General features: G+C 41.6%; 1 protein-coding gene across 1 annotated transcript in view; it reads right to left on the bottom strand.

The window, feature by feature from the left end:
* Positions 1-12,758: 12,758 nt before the first annotated feature.
* Positions 12,759-15,837, bottom strand: part of Fam102b (family with sequence similarity 102 member B) — a 61,426-nt gene continuing 58,347 nt past the window's right edge. Inside the window, exons 11-13 of the mRNA XM_033758074.1 lie at positions 14,817-14,878; positions 12,893-12,970; positions 12,759-12,797 (exon numbers count right to left, since the gene is read on the bottom strand). Of these exons, the coding sequence (XP_033613965.1) occupies positions 12,939-12,970; positions 14,817-14,878 (94 nt within the window). The 3' untranslated portion in view covers positions 12,759-12,797; positions 12,893-12,938. The remainder of the gene's footprint in view (positions 12,798-12,892; positions 12,971-14,816; positions 14,879-15,837) is intronic.

Here is a 15,837-nt window from a genome sequence, read left to right as displayed (position 1 = left end):
TGGTTTTTTTTTTTTTTTTTGGCATAGTCTTATTCAAGTAACATTTAAAAAGTTTTAGCACAAGCCATTCCTGACTGGTAGAGAAATGGCTGACATACAGCCAGATTGCTCTTTCCCTGAGAAAGGTACTGGGGCTTAACTAAAAGCAGTGTGGTTCTTTTCAACTGGAAATTTTTTCTTTAATGTTTTCTCAAGAATGAAGAGATTGGATATGAAAATGTGTTAATTTTGAGTGTACCCATATTTTAATGTTAGAGCCATATGTTGAATGACATTAAAAATTTAAACATACACACTGTAATCTCAACTACTGAAGAAGGTGAGGCAGGAGGCTTGCAAATTTGAGGCCACCTGGTCGATTTACCAAGATCTTGTCTTAAAAATGGCTGGGGATATAGCTCAGGGAGCACTTGCCTTTCATGGCTGAGGCCCTGTGCTCATTCTTCACTGTTGGGGGGCGGAGCCATCAAATACACTTTCAACCTTTCTTCAGGGGTTTTGAATAGCTTTTAAATATTTCTAGGATTCTCCTTTGGGTCAAATTCTTACTTACTAGCCTAAAAACATACAAAAAGGACTACAGGTATTTAAAGGGCGTAGCCATTGTTTTATGATGTAACCATTGTCCGCAGTCCATGGCTTTTTTTTTGCAGTACTGAGTATTGAACCCAGGGCCTTGTACATGTCAAGCAAGCCCCCTACCACTGAGCTGCATCCCCAGTCATGTCTCTTTTTTGAGCACCTGCTTCTCTAGGAACTTCCTGATTGGCATGGGGTGGTATTAACAATGGGAGAAAAAACACACAGCTTCTGTGTAAGGCCCAGGAGTCCAGGTAGCCAACTGGGCGAGGCTGCTGTGGCACCGTAGGGACTGGATGTCTGCTTTGGTTACTGTGGTATACTTAGCATCTTGGGGACAGAGATGAAGGTGTGACCTCAGCTACCATTTTCATATTCCATACCAGCAGAATGGAGAAGTGGCATAACCTAGCTGCCTGATCTACTTGCTGTGAGTTGTATTCTGAGACCTTAGAATGAGGTCTTATGGCCACACATAGCAGCAAAGGAAGCTGAGAAGTATAGTTTGTATTCTGGGAGGCCACATGTCCACGTGATGGCCTTCCAAGGAACAAAAGGAAAGTGGACACTGGCAAATGGTGCCCTACCCGGGGTATCCTTACTACCCTGCGGTGGGTCCTAGTCAGAGGTGCAGTGTTGCTCACTGAGCAAGGCCTACCATGGGCAGTCATGCTGAAGCTGAATTTTGAAGGGGTAATGATTAGAAAGTAGATTTGGTGAGGATAGGAGACAGAAGATTCTGCAAGAAAAGTCTTAATCACATAACCTCTGCTAACCACATGGTTTCTCTTTAAATCTGACTCCTCCACCTCCATGCATCTATACTGAATCCTCCCCTCCACCTATGCTCAAAAATACACGTGACCTAGAGATCTGCATCCCTCCTCATCCATCCCAAAGGCCCTGTCCTCACCTTTCTAGGCCTCTGTACAACTTTTATCCTAAGGCTATTTTCATCATTTCTCTTTTCTAGTATTGCATTTTCTAGCCAGGGACAGCCTTCGATCTTTCTCCAAAGTTAATAGATTAACTTTGCTGAAGGTTGATCACTCGATCCCCCACCTTTTAAGAAAACTAAGTGTCCAGGACTGCCAGGGGGCTGAAGCCTCTTGGGTTTCACTCTACCATTGAGTCATGCCTCCAGACTTCATACCCATTTCTTAAAGTTTGTGTTTACTTCTTACCTTGACAGATGCTTTCTTTGTACATTGAAAGGTTTATTAACATTCTAAGCCAAGCCGGGTATGTTTGTGCAGGTGTGTTGGTGCACTCAGGAGGCCGAGGCAGGAGGATCACCATGAGTTCAAAGCCAGCCTGGGTTACACAGTGAGTTCAAGGCCAGCCTGAACTGCATAGTGAGACCCTTCTCAAAACAACAACAAAAAACATTCTAGCCAGAGATCAGCAAATATTCTTATAGGGCTAGATAGTGAATCTGCAGGTTTCGTGGCTTCTAGCACAGCAATTCAACTCTTCTTGAGCTGCAGAGGAGCAGCTCTAGGCATTGTGAACTTGTGCCTCTGTTCATTAAAACATCTGAATTCAGGTTTGGTCAATAGTCTGTAGACTTTTTCCCTTTACTGCTGGGGACCAAACCCAGTGCCTTGTGCTTGTTAGGCAAGTGCTGTACCACTAAGCCACACCCTCAGCCCAGATCCTTTTTCCAAGCAAAGATACACCCTTACCGTTTAGCAGCACAGAAGTGGTGGAAAGTTTTGTTAAAGCAATTAGAGATTAAAATCCCCATTACTATAAAAGCAGAAAGCCACCAGTCAAGCTTGCTAAGGGAATTGTACCTCACTTACGTGTAGTGTGGGGCAGTAGCTACACCATGAAGCTCTTAGATGCTAAGGGGATAGGGCCCGTGCAACACAGGGCAAGTGTTCCATCTGAGATAGCTGTGTTATCTCCAGGATGACAGTCAGGCCTGTTCTGGGGTCCAGATAGCTATTGCTCACAGCAGTGAATACTGCAGACCTAGAGAGAGAGCATCATTCAAGATCTCTTCTAAGACTGAATTGTAAAATACCTGTGGTATTTTTAAGAGGCAAGTAGAACAGTAGCAGCCCACACTTTGTATGTGTAGCGTCTTCTCTGTTCTCTTCAGAACAAGTGTGTACAGCTCCTAGCCCCATTTTGTCTCAGACATGCAGAGGGGACCTGCTGGAATGAGGGGTCCTCTTCAGTCACTGCCCCGTCCACACTGTTACCTGCTGTCCCTTTACTGCTCCGACTGATCAACTCACTGGAACTATGCTTCCCAAAGTGAAATGATGGCCATTCTCTCTTTCCCTACTCCACTCAGTTCTGAGAATTTTCTAGGAGTACCCTAAGAAATCAGCTGGTGGAAGTGAACCCTTTGAACAGTTAACGTTTCATGCTATCTTCATATCTGAACGTTCCATTTCATAATCATGCCTTGGATTGAGTGGGCTTCTTGAGTTCCATCCGAGTGGGGAAGATGAAATTTTTTTTTGGTGCTGGCATTTGAATCCAGGGCCTTGTTTGCCTTAAGTGCACATACTGTCACTGAGCTATGCTCCCAGCCAGAAGTTTTTCACTTAAGTTTTTCCTTTTGCTTTTTTGTTTGGGGGCGGGGGGAGATTCCTACTGGTAAAATATATTGTATCTTCTATTGGATAAAGCATTGTTGCTATCAAATTCACAAGGCTAAGCGCTGGTTTTAGATCACGTGATTTAAGGAGCTTCCGGTTGCAGGAGTTGTTGGAGGGAAAATACATTTTCTCTTAAACTTATGTTCTGGCTGAACGTACGATGTTTGATAGCTTGATGAAGACAGCAGCTCTCTTGAACTCCAGTCCTCCAGAAAACAAGGAAGCAAACAAACATAATCAACTCCTAAATAACCTACCATTGTCTCTCTGTATCTTTCCCATCCTTTTCCCTTTTCTTGCTGGGGAGCCAACACATGTGCACAGTAGGCAAATGCAGTTCAACTGAGTCACACCCCAGCCCTAAAAACTACCAATTAAAAAACTGCACATTTTTCCTATAATAACTTTAACATTTAAGTTATGACAGTAAAATATTTTGACAGTTTAGAAGTATATAGAATTTAAAGTGGATTTCATAATACCATAAATAAAACTTTTACCCTTAAAATCTGCCCTCCATATCCCCTTGGGAATTCCCGACCCCTCCAATTGATTACCCCTCCGGAGGAGCAGTCCTATCCGCCACTCTCATAGATTTCCAGTTGACAAAGTGTCCATTTTTATACTATCAACTTCACATTAACGGCATTTACTATGTATTTTGATGCTACTTTATCATTAGTAATACATTTTATAAATGCATGGGTCCATTATTATTACATGTACTTTTACAAAATGTTCATAGAGTATATAAAATTCATGCTAAAACCCCAAACTGCTCACAAGGATGCAAAGAAACGTCCCTTGATAGCTTGCCCCGTACCTCTATTTCATTCCCAAGAAATAACAAGTATTTATGTTTCTTTCCAATTCACTGTAAGTGGATTTGAGTTTGGCAAGAACTAGTGGCCTTTTCGGATTAGGTTGGTCTCCCTCCCTCTCCCACCCGGAAAAATGTGAATGGACCACCTTAGTTTATAAGGCAGAGGTGCCAACGCAGCAGCTTAGGTCTTGACCCAAGAAATTGCACTGTACGACAGTGAAGGTGCTGTAGAGGAAAGAGTTTTATTTGTAGATTTTTCTTTGAAAGCTTTCATTATCACCTACCACTGTCAGCACCCTCAGGCCAGATGTGACATACATGTTACCAGGTATTACCTCCAACTCCTATTTCTATGGTCTGAGAGCTCCAAAAGCTTTCTGCTACTATCACAAAGTATCCGAGACAATTATAAAGAGAAAAGGTTAGTTTTTGGAGGCAGCACATCATGGCAGGAGCGTGTGGCAGAGCAAAGGTGCTCACTTCCTAGCTAGAGAGCAAGAGGCAGGGCGAGGCACCAGGGCCCCAGCATCCCCTTCAAGGGCAACCCTAGTGGCTTAAAGACCACTAGACCCCAACTCTTAAAAGTCCACCACCTCCCAATAACACATCCTGGGGGACCAAACCTTTTTAACATGTGGGCAGTTGAGGGATATTCAACATTGAAATTGTTGCAAAAAAAGCCTAAGTCTTCACAGCACTCCTTGCATTCAAGCTCAATTTCCCTGCCATTGGGATGTGAGCGTGGTGCCCTCAGCATTTTCACAAGTCTCTCCAAACACGCCTCCTGCTTTTCCTCACGCAGCAGCCAGCTCACATCTTTCCCTACCTGCTCTGAGTCCTCGGCCCTTTCATTTCCTGTCCATTCTGATTTCCAGCCTTCCCCTCTGTCACCTACCCAGCAAGCAGTTTAGCTCCTGTACAGTGTTCTCGGCCCTCAGCTTGTCAGTGGCTGTCAAGGAATACTTCCTAAGTAAGGCAAGCCCCTCCATTGGAGTTTGGGTGAAAACAGAACAACATCTCATCACACCTGGTCCTGTGGAGATAGTGTTGAGCAGTTGGGCAGGAAGTCAGGGACTGAGCACCGTCTGCAAAATCTTCTGAAGACTTTGAGAACAACAGGTTTCTGTCGGGTGGCATGCGCTAGATATTAACTATAGTAAATGAATATGAAGCACATCTCTCGGGATATTCAGAAAAGGGAACGCTTGAGAATATTGTTGCAGTCTAGCAAACAAGCTGGTAGAAGCTGGAAGATACGTAAGTTTTTACACTGAATGCTAAATACTAGTTTCAGAAGCCCCACATGCCAATTATAAACCTTTTTTCCCCCTTGAAAATTAACCTTTTTAGCTATTGGGTTCCTAGTGATCTGTCAAATTGCACTACACTTTATCTGTACCCTTTTGCTTCCACTGGTGTAATTATCTCCCATTTCTACCTATTTCATTCCATCCTGTATGCTCTGACTCAGCCAGAAATAGTCAAATTTAGCTGTGATCATTTGTCTTTCTTAGAAACACTACTGCCTGCTTTCCCACCACTCCTTGACTCTTTGGGCCGTTGGCTCTTGCTGAAGAGGCCTTGTTTCCCACTGCAGTGTCCCTGCCCAGGCCTGTCTCTGTCTGTATGTGCTTTATCACGCTGTTCTGCTTTCTGCTTAAAATCCTCACAGAACAGTAGTTAACAGAACCTTTCTTTGATCCCACAACAATGGAAACAATTTCACCTTAATTACACAATGCTTAAATTCTTTTTTCCATTGAGTTTATTGGTACTTTTTAAGTATACAGTATAGTTACACTTATCGATGGGATCTTATCTTGTACCTTTTTTTTTTGGTACTAGGGATCGAACTCGGGTCTTTGTGCTTGTGAGGCAGGCAGCGGAACCACTGAGCTCAATCCCCGGTGGGATCGTGTACGTTTACATGACAGATCTTGGTTCTCATTTTTTCCCATACTCCTGTCCTCTCTCCCCCCTCCCCTATTTACAAAGACTTTATTTCCATTTTCCCTTTGCTCATATTTTTTCTTTTCCCTTTCCCCTACCCTTCCCACTTCCCCTACACCTTTAGCCCTTTTCTTTCTATTTCACATTGTCAGTTATACAATTTGGGTCTTATTTACACTTTTAAGTTTTTCACACCAGAGAAACTATTCGGTATTCACACATGCTTAAATTCTTTTTTGAAATTATTTCTATTATTACTGAAAAAAATAGAAAATTGTTTTTCCTTTGGTTTTAATTCCAAGGAATATACATGAAAGGGGCAGATACAAGATCACCCAGGAAAGGGAGCTAAACCAGAATCACTGACGTTCAATGCCAGAAGGTGGCGCACTTTTCCTAAAGTAACTGCATACATCTGTTTTGAGGCATTCCAAATATGACTAAGACTGAAAATAAAAACAAAAACCTTAGGTATGCCAACTTGAAGAGACATCTCAGTCTAGCTGAGTTGCAGCTACCTACGAAGGGTATCTAAGCCAATAAATCTAGGAAGTTTCTGACATTTCCTTCCTTTTTTTTTGGAACCGGGATCAAACTTGGGAACTTGCCCTTGCAAAGCTGGCAGCAGAACCCCTGAGCTAAATCCCTGGCCCATGACATTCCCTTCTTGACATGCCTTCACAAGGAATAAAGACCAGTGACCCGGGGAATGCCTACATTTGAGCCTGTCATGTTTCCTATTTTTTGGTTCCATTTCATATAACATGGGAATACTTATGATTTCCTACTTGTAAAAAAGGGAAGATTTCATTTTGTGCTTCTACCAGGTAAATGATATATACATAGGTACCGAAAAGGAAGAGGTTAAAAATTGGCAAAAGAAAGGGAAGGACAGAGGGAGAGGAAGAGGACAACCATTAGGTGTTAAGAAAAGCGGCTAAGTCATAACAAGAAGACCTGGCCTGGGAACATAATGCCAGAGATGAGGACAAGGAGGTCTGAGGGCGCAAATCAGAAGTCCTGCTATGATCTGGTCCGGAGTCCTACTGGGCGATCCTTGTGGTCTTGTGTGCTGGGGAGGAGTCTGGAGGGTTTCCCAGTGTCCAGACCCTGCTTCCTTCTACCAATAAGTAGTGTGCTTTCTGCTTAGACATGTGACTTTTAATAATGGGCACTGTCTAGGGAAGCCCTGACGACGTGCCAGAGAGGATCTGGTCTCTAACTCCTACTAAACTACATTTCGGTAATGGAGAACCTTTCAGTGATATTAAATAGCCTGCTGCAGCACATGTGCCATAGGTTCACCACCCCTGCTATAGTTTTTATTAACTGTTAAGTTGCTATTTTTTTTTTCTCAGTACTGAGGATCTCAGGACCTTGCTCTTGCCAGGCAGGCACGACACTGCTAAGCTACATCCCTGGCTTACACTGCTGTTATAATTTGCATATCAGCATAGGGAATGTGTTGAATTTGTTTTTCCTCCCTGAGGACACTAATTAAAAAGGGAAAAAGAGGATGTATAATCTCAGAAGGCTCAGGCAGGAAGGTGGCAAGTTAGGGGACAGCCTGGGTGAGATCCTGTATCAAAAAATAAAAAGGGCTTGGGATATATTACCATGCCCCCTACATCCAATCCTCAGTACTAAAATCAAAATGGCAGGGGTTGGGGTGTATGGGTGACAATGAATATCATTTATTGAATGCTTAACTAATAGTGGTCATTTAATAAACCATCTGTATGTCAAGAATTAATATATGAATGTACGTAGATGCTACACAAAGGTAAATTTTGCTTTGGTAAAACACCGAGTGTTTACTAAGTAATGTACGCAAAAGAAAAATGTCATTTATTCTTAAGTTTTTGGCGTATTCTTACCATTAACTTACATGTTCTTTGTCAGAACCTGCTAGAGCTGGTGGTACTATTTCCATCCTAGTCTAGGAAGCTGGTTCTGAGTGGAGTTTGTAGTCAGACTCAGATTTGTCTTATTCTAAAGCCTGTGCCTGTGCCACCGCATGGGCCGTTGAAGGTTCAGACATCTACCACTGAAAGTGTACAAGTCATATAGTGCCTAGTAATAAAAGGAAACCCTCAGGGAAAAGTTATACTGGATTTCAGTTGTTTCCTTACCTTGACAGAGTTATCTTAACTAGTAATTTAAAATATGGAGAGCATCTAAACTTTTAAGATATGATTTTTATTAACTATATATAATCACCTTTACATTATTACAAACACTTTACAAATAAAACATTTGTTTTTGTTAAAAAAGGAGACATTTCCTGGATTTATCATTGTGCAGTTGAAACAAAGAAATATATATAAATATGAAGGTCATTCTCCAAGTATTAGAACAGAATACAGATGGAATCACTTCTCTCTATATATATTTGGCAGAGCTGTGGCTCAAACCCAGGGCTTTGCATGTGCTAGGCTAATGCAATACCTCTGAGCTACACCCCAGCCAGCAATAACATTTTTCATAAATATCTGCATGATTTGCAAGATTACACACTTCCAAAGGAGCAAATAAACACCAACCGGAAGGTGATCCCTCAGATAAGATATATTTCCAAAAACAAATTTGCATAAACGTTGAATGTCTTTCCTTGCATGAAATTTGGTCAATGAATATCAGCAAGAGAATTTTCTATTATATACATAAGACAACCATGAACACTTGAAAATGCAGAATATATTGTCTGTAACTGATAGAATTTTAAATTTACAGACAATATATTCGGCACCAGCTTTGTTGTATGGGGAGAGGTTAAGCTAGACTACCCACACAACCATTTAAAATATATTGTGTACACCTTATTTTATGAAAATCAGATATATAAGGGAATAAGGCCTTCATGTTTAAGGGCAGTCTTAACATAGGCTTAATACAGGAACAGTTCAGTCTTTATACTTTAGATGTCATATTCTTTAACATCTTGGCTATTAACAGTACCTAAGCTAGCATACGGGTAGCAGCTGAACACAGTTTGAGCTAACATACTTGATTATATTCACATGATGTACCGTCTAAGGGAACTGACCAGGCATGATTTCTGAACTTCCCAAATGAAAGACTTGTTAAGAAAATACAACACAATCCCCTCATAGGAGTCCAGCCTGTCTCTCAGGGATTTGTTATATATACAGCAAGCCTAACACATTTAAGAGTATTTCAGTGAGATATATACTGTCAGCTTGAGCTCACAAAGTGGTTTAGTTAGCTTGGCAATCTGAAAGTCTGAGATTATTCTGGATGTTCCTATTTATTAAAAAAGTCATTGCTACCCGAATTTGAATTTTTTTTTTCCAGTACTGGGGATCAAACTCAGGACACTGCACTTGCCAGGCAGGTGCATTTCCAGCCCCTCCTTTTCTTTTTTGAGACAGCATCTTGCTACATAGTTCAGGCTGGCCTTGAACTCATGGTGATCCTCTTGCCTCAGCCTCCAGAGGGGTTACAGCTGGGATTATAGACATGCATTACCACGCATGGCTGAGTTTGTCTTAAGTGGAAGCTAGCTGGAGATTTTTTTTCCCTTCTAGCATCAAAGGGGTTTAGTGGTTAACCTCTGTGGCTCTGAGTTCTGTGCCTATTCAGAAAAAGGTCATTTGGATGTTGTTCTGAACATTTTATGCTAGAAAGGGAAATGGAGTTAAGGATTGTTCGTCAAGACATTATCAGTGGTACTAAGCCACATCAGTTGTTTGTGTTCCAAAGCCTGCAAAAACTCCACAAAGAGGAGCCAACCATTTAAGTGTAAACTGACGCTCTGCCCTTGACCTCCTATCTGGTCTCAGCCCCCAACTCACGTCATAGGAAGAGAGTCTCCTGATGTCTGTGCTTTCACCTAAGTGTTTAAGGCTCTTCCTTGTCTCATCATCAACAGGAAGCCTTAAAATACCATTAGTCTGTTTCTTTAGGATAGAATTAGGAAAAGAGTTACATATTTGCAAATTCTCCAAGATGGGACCATTTGCAATCTGACGTCAGTATTTTCTTTTGGTACTGGGGATCGAACTCTGGCCCTTGCACTTTTGAGTATTTTCAAGAATTAATCACGAATTTATTTTTTGAAGTCCATTTTTTTTCACTCAAAAAAATCAAAGGTGGACTTGCTAGTCAGTAAGCAGCTTCTTTCAATAATTACACGGTTAAGTGACTAACAGACTAGAAAACCAGGCAGACGACAAATATCTTACAGGACTGAACTGAAATGTGAATGCAGGGTATGCCCGTGGAGCAACAGAATAAAAGGAGTGCACGCTTTCACTGACTACGGAGGACACAGCTGTTCCTTTTTCTTCCCATTCAATGTTTCCATTAAAATATTGTTTACATTTACTACTATGTAGATCAAGATGGACTTGGCTGCTAAAATCATGAAGGCATGACTTTGATACTTTTCGAAATCTCTTCACATTTAAAAAAATTTTTTTGTACCACGTTTTAAGGGAAGAGAGGGTTTTGTTGTTTTGTTTTTTTTGTTGTTGTTGTTTGTTGTTTTGGCTCATGGAGGAATTTTGCACCATTTTAAATACCAAGAACTAATTTTGTATAAAGATACAGGGCCAGGGTAGTCGAAGTCGGTGAATGTGTCAGATGAGTGTCCTCAATGAACCTTGCCCACTGCAGTTTTATATTTAAAACTGCTAAATCATTTGCAGATGTGCCAAGAAAACATACAGCCTGGAAACAATATTTTGAGAATAGGAAAATACGTTTTTAAAAATGTCACTGATTTCTCTAAACAGTATCTTTGTTTAAAACTTTGATTCTTTGCATAATACATAATGAATGGACCAGTTCATCTGAAGACACATGTCTTTAGCTCTTTTCCTTGAGAAGACCAAAATATTCAGGTCCCTGCTCTTTCTTCAAAATATATCTTAAAAAGTAAAACGAAGCCATGAGTGTGGTGGTGCTTAGGCAGGGGGAGAAGAACTGTAAGCACCAGGCCAGCCTGGGCAACTCGAAAGACTTGGATTCAAAACAAAAAATAAAAAAAGGGGCTAGGGGTGGAGTTGAGTGAGACATCCTGGGTTCAGGCATCAGTACCGCACACCTTCAAAAAGGTGTATATAACTAAAGACTCATAAAACCTTCTCTCTTAATATTAAAAAATATTCTGGCCGGGCTTGGTGGCGCACGCCTGTAATCCCAGCACTCAGGAGGCTGAGGCAGGAGGATCGTTGTGTTAGAGAGCTCTTAATATTAAAAAATATTCTGGCCGCTCTTGGTGGCGCACGCCTGTAATCCCAGCACTCAGGAGGCTGAGGCAGGAGGATCGTTGTGAGTTCGAGACCAGCCTGGGCTACATAGTGAGTTCCAGGTCAGTCTCAACTATACAGTGAGACCCTGTCAAAAAAAACAAAAACAAACAAACAAAAAAAACAACCAACAAAAATTAAAAATATTCTGAAACAGGGTGCCATCTTTTTAATACAGTAGTTTCAGAATATAGTTATAAAGATAACATTGAATTAATGTGGAATATCCAATCCTTGAAATATTAAAAAGTAAGCCCTAACATGAACTATTCCAATTTTTTTCCAGTCCTTGAAGTTTGATAATTTTCATTTTAATGAAAATACCTAAGCAAACAGAATTCTATTTTAAAAGCCATATTTATGTATATCACAGCCTATTCTTGCCTCAAAACAACCAACTCTGAGGGGGCTAAAATAGAAAACCACGAGTCCTTCTGCATCAGTATTATCAAGGAGCTGTTCCCTGTCTTCTGTCCACTACCCTTTCAGAGTCAGTATCAGTTTCAGATAAGTCTAAATTTGCATAGAGAAGGATATTCTGTTTCTGAAAATATCACTATTTCCTTATTCTAATTTAAGTGCTGAAACCAGCAGATCTTAATATTTGGTGATTTAAAACAGCTCTTCTGTTACGGTGCCTTGTGGTAGCCCAACATGCTGAAAATTAAGTTTATTTTGAATCTCTTCTATAGTGTTCAAGGGGGTTCTGCAGCTCATCTGATATGAGTGACCAAAACCAGCACACTGTATTATTATATAATAACAGTATCACATCCATTCATTTTTCTTAGACTTAAACACACTGGGTATTTGCTTTATGACTGATACATTTAGAATTATCATTAAGCATTTTACATATTACAGTATAACATTTTCCTATACTTTATATCAATTATTGCATCAAAGGGAGTTAAAAGACTTAGTACAATAGCATAGGTAACTACAGTATGGAAAGTTTCCTTCACAGGAATTATAACTGTCTTGACAGTGTTTATAGGGTTTAAATTATACTCACATCTTATCTTTTTAATGTAAAATTTAAAAACGTAGAGTCCAAATCTGTTCAGCACCTCTGGCATAGATTTTATACTTGAATACTAAAATTATACTCAGACGCGTCTGATGCTCTTCAGCCCTTCCCTAACCATGTCCAGTGACTGCAGGAGAGTGTGCTTCCGGGACCTGCACTGGCACTGCTTTGAGACCACCATGCAGACAGATGTTCCTTCTAGGTACGTGGGAAAGACCAGCGGTGAGTGCTTTTGGAGAAGAAAGTGGTGTCAGCTTCCTTCTTAACAGATAAACTTCACTTTTTTGGTACCGGAGATTGAACTCAGGTCCTTGCGCTTGCAAGGCAGGCAGTGGAACCGCTGAGCTAAATCCCCAGCCCCATGAACTTCACTTTTAAAAATAGGTACATTTACTCTTCGCTGGGTGTGGTGGCATACACAGTAATCTCAGCACTTGGGAGGCTGAGGCAGGAGGATCTCTGTGAGTTCAAAGCCAGCCTGGGCTACACGGTGAGTTCAAGGCCAGCCTGAACTGCAAAGTTAGACCCTGTTTAAAAACAAAAAAAAAAATCATAGAATAGGTACATTTTCTCTTCAGTGCGTCACTGAAATACCTTGATACACTAACTGCTCACAACTTACATCCACAGGGAAGCTTCTGTTCACTGGCTTGACTTCTAGCGTTTGATCACAACTTGTTCATAAGCTCCAGACCCCACCCTAAAACAGCAGGGGAGAGAAGAACCTTCAGAATATTGAGTTATAGTGCTTGAAAGTGTTCTAAGTAAACTGGACCTCAAAGAGATGGTACACCAGGCATTTTTCTACAAGGTTTAAAGTTATCACGGGTAGAAAATACTTGAAATACTTAATGTTTATAATACATTGGATCAGTCTGGGGCTTGATCCTCTAACATTTCCATAGTAATATAGTAATTTTTCACAGCTCCTGACCTATTAACAAATTGTAGAAGGATTACTCTCTTCCAATGTGTTTGTGTAAGTCCTGTGATCAGTCTCACCCAGCAGTACATGAGGCATCACGATACTGACAGATTGATGATGAGAGCACTGAGTTCATGATGACTCTTTAGTTAGAGTGGCAGAGTAGTATGTGGTATCTTAATGTATCTTTCTAGAAATTACAGCTTCTTCCCGCCCCATGGCCTAGAACTCCTGGACATACGAAATTCTCCAAATTCAGCCTCCTGCATAGCTGTGAAGACAGGCACATACCACAGCACTCAGCTCTAGAATTTTTTTAGTCAATATGCAAAAGTGTTTTTGTCTGTCTTACAGCACTGGGATTTGAACCTAGGGCCTTGCTCACACTAGGCAAGCATTCTAGGAGGTACGTCGCCAATCCTTTTGTTTTGAGCAAATTACCCTCAAACTAGTGATCCTTCTGCCTCAGCCTCCCAAGTAGCTGGGATGATGGGTGGGTGCAATTGTTTTTATATGTGCTTACGGGGGTAAGTTATACCTGTGTAATGTAGATTTGAAGAGGAAATGATCTTGAACAAAGGTTTATTTATTTCCTCACTCATTTGGTGTGGCAGACTGTTGGTTGTTCCCCCAAATGTCTTCTTCCCTTCTTCATAGTTTAGTTGAGTGCAGGCTACTTAGCTAGAGACCACATTTCCTAAGCTCCCCTGCAGGTAGTTGTGACTGTAACTAAGTTTTCCTCTAAGGAACATGAGTAGGAGAGATGTATGTCAGCTTGTACCTTACTTGCTTAAAAGAAAACTGCTTGCCCAGGACTAGTAGCTAACTTTGACAAGAAAGGTAAGGAGTATGGTGAAGTAACAAAATGAGGCACTGCACTGCCTTTTGGGGAAAGCTGTCTTAGCAGCCAGGCCACTGTTGGGGTCTCTTTGTTATGGCTGTTACCCTACTATATTATGACACATGGAGAATATTAGAAGACTTAGAACTCGCAAGCTTTCTGACTGAAGTAACTCTGGGACAGACGCCTTAAGTAATGGCCTCATCAGTACAAGCTTTTCACTGTTGAGGCACTTAGCGCGTTGGCTCTGTTATAAAGGAATGAGCATGAATCTTCCGTCTAGTATCCTGGTGAGCCAGGATAAATGCTTCCTAAAGCTTCAAGGCCTTTTAGATGACAGCTGGCTTTGTATCTCTGGATCGGATCATTCTGTCCTTCCCCTGAGGCATCTCGAGCAGTGAAGAGAGCTGAAGTGGTGATGCTGCGTGGAGGGGAAGGGGCTGTTGCTTTAAGTCATCACCCGGTGCACGGTACCCATTTCCTCATCTGTCAAAATGTTGGGATCCACGCTAGTATCTGATGCTTCCCTCTGAGGGTGCCACAGTTCAGTAAGCCCAGGAGCAACCTCCAGGTCTGGCCTGGTCCCTTAAGGGCGTGTCAAGAGGCGATTCTAAAAGTCGGTGGTAAGACAGTGGGTACCAGTGCGCCATGGATTAAGGCGGGCTGAGCTGACTGCTCAGACATCACGTACAGAAGAGCGTGGAGTATCTTCAGCGGAGCACCAGTGACACCCATTCACCACTGCGGATAATCAGAATTTTAAAGAACCCTGGTGAGTACCTTTGAAGAGTGTTCTGTTTCTGGTCATGATGGAGTAACAGGATCCAAACTGTCCCTCCTGCCTTCAATAATGAGAATCAGAATATACAAAATGGAGTGAGCACACATCGATCAATAGGCAGCACAAGACTGTGTTCCCAAGAGAAAGGAAACCAGTGAGAAAGCTCCCCAGTGGCTCCAGCTTGCTGCCTGAAGCGGTTTCCTTCAGGATCCTCCCATCCAGCAGGGAGGGAGAACCCAAAGACAGTCTGTCTCTAATGTGGAGGATCCAGAGGACAAAGCTCGGAGGGGCTGGGGGCTAGAAGTGAGGGTCAGAATACTAGAAAATAATGTCTGGAGAATTTCCAAATTTGATGAAAACTATAAACCGACAGATCCCCAAAGCTCAATGAACTCCAAGCAGAATAAACACAAAGAGAAACATACCAAGGCCCACCAGAACCAAAGTGCTAATGAGAAAATGCTGAAAGCAGCCGGAAACAAAGGACAAATAACATATAGATGAATAAAAATAGAAATGAGAGCAGATTTCTTGCCAGAAAAAAAAGACAAGCAAGCAGGTACACACTGGACCTGGTAAGGAATCCACTAGACTTCAGACACGTTACTGCAGGCAGCCCTTCTGTGCCCCTGTGCTGCCCTGCCCTGTTCACTCTGTCATTTTTCTGAACTATGATCTTTGTGCTTCTTCCATCCTTCGAGAAATGATTCTGGTTTCATCTGTGCTGCTGTGGTTTACTTCACAGAGCTGATCTAATGCTCACACGTTAGATCTTTGATAAAGACCCACCAGCTATGCAGTCTACATGTCGAGCAGCATGCTGGGCGCTTCGAGCAGACCAATTTCCAGAATAACTCTACAAGACAGGTTCTTGGCTGGTGTATACAAAGTACTTGAATGCTTACTCAATGTCAGATATTGTTCTAAGATGTACATATCTTACCTCATTTATTTTAAACTTTTTTTTTTTTTTTTTTACCAGGGATTGTACTTGGGTCCTTGTGCTTGTGGGAGGGGGTA

This window comes from Fukomys damarensis, unplaced genomic scaffold, assembly GCF_012274545.1.
Source record: "Fukomys damarensis isolate Sample0158 unplaced genomic scaffold, DMR_v1.0_HiC HiC_scaffold_33, whole genome shotgun sequence".
In the NCBI taxonomy this organism is placed as follows: Eukaryota; Metazoa; Chordata; class Mammalia; order Rodentia; family Bathyergidae; genus Fukomys; species Fukomys damarensis.
Note: the sequence above shows the minus strand (reverse complement) of the source record. Positions and strands in the feature narration are given on the sequence as shown.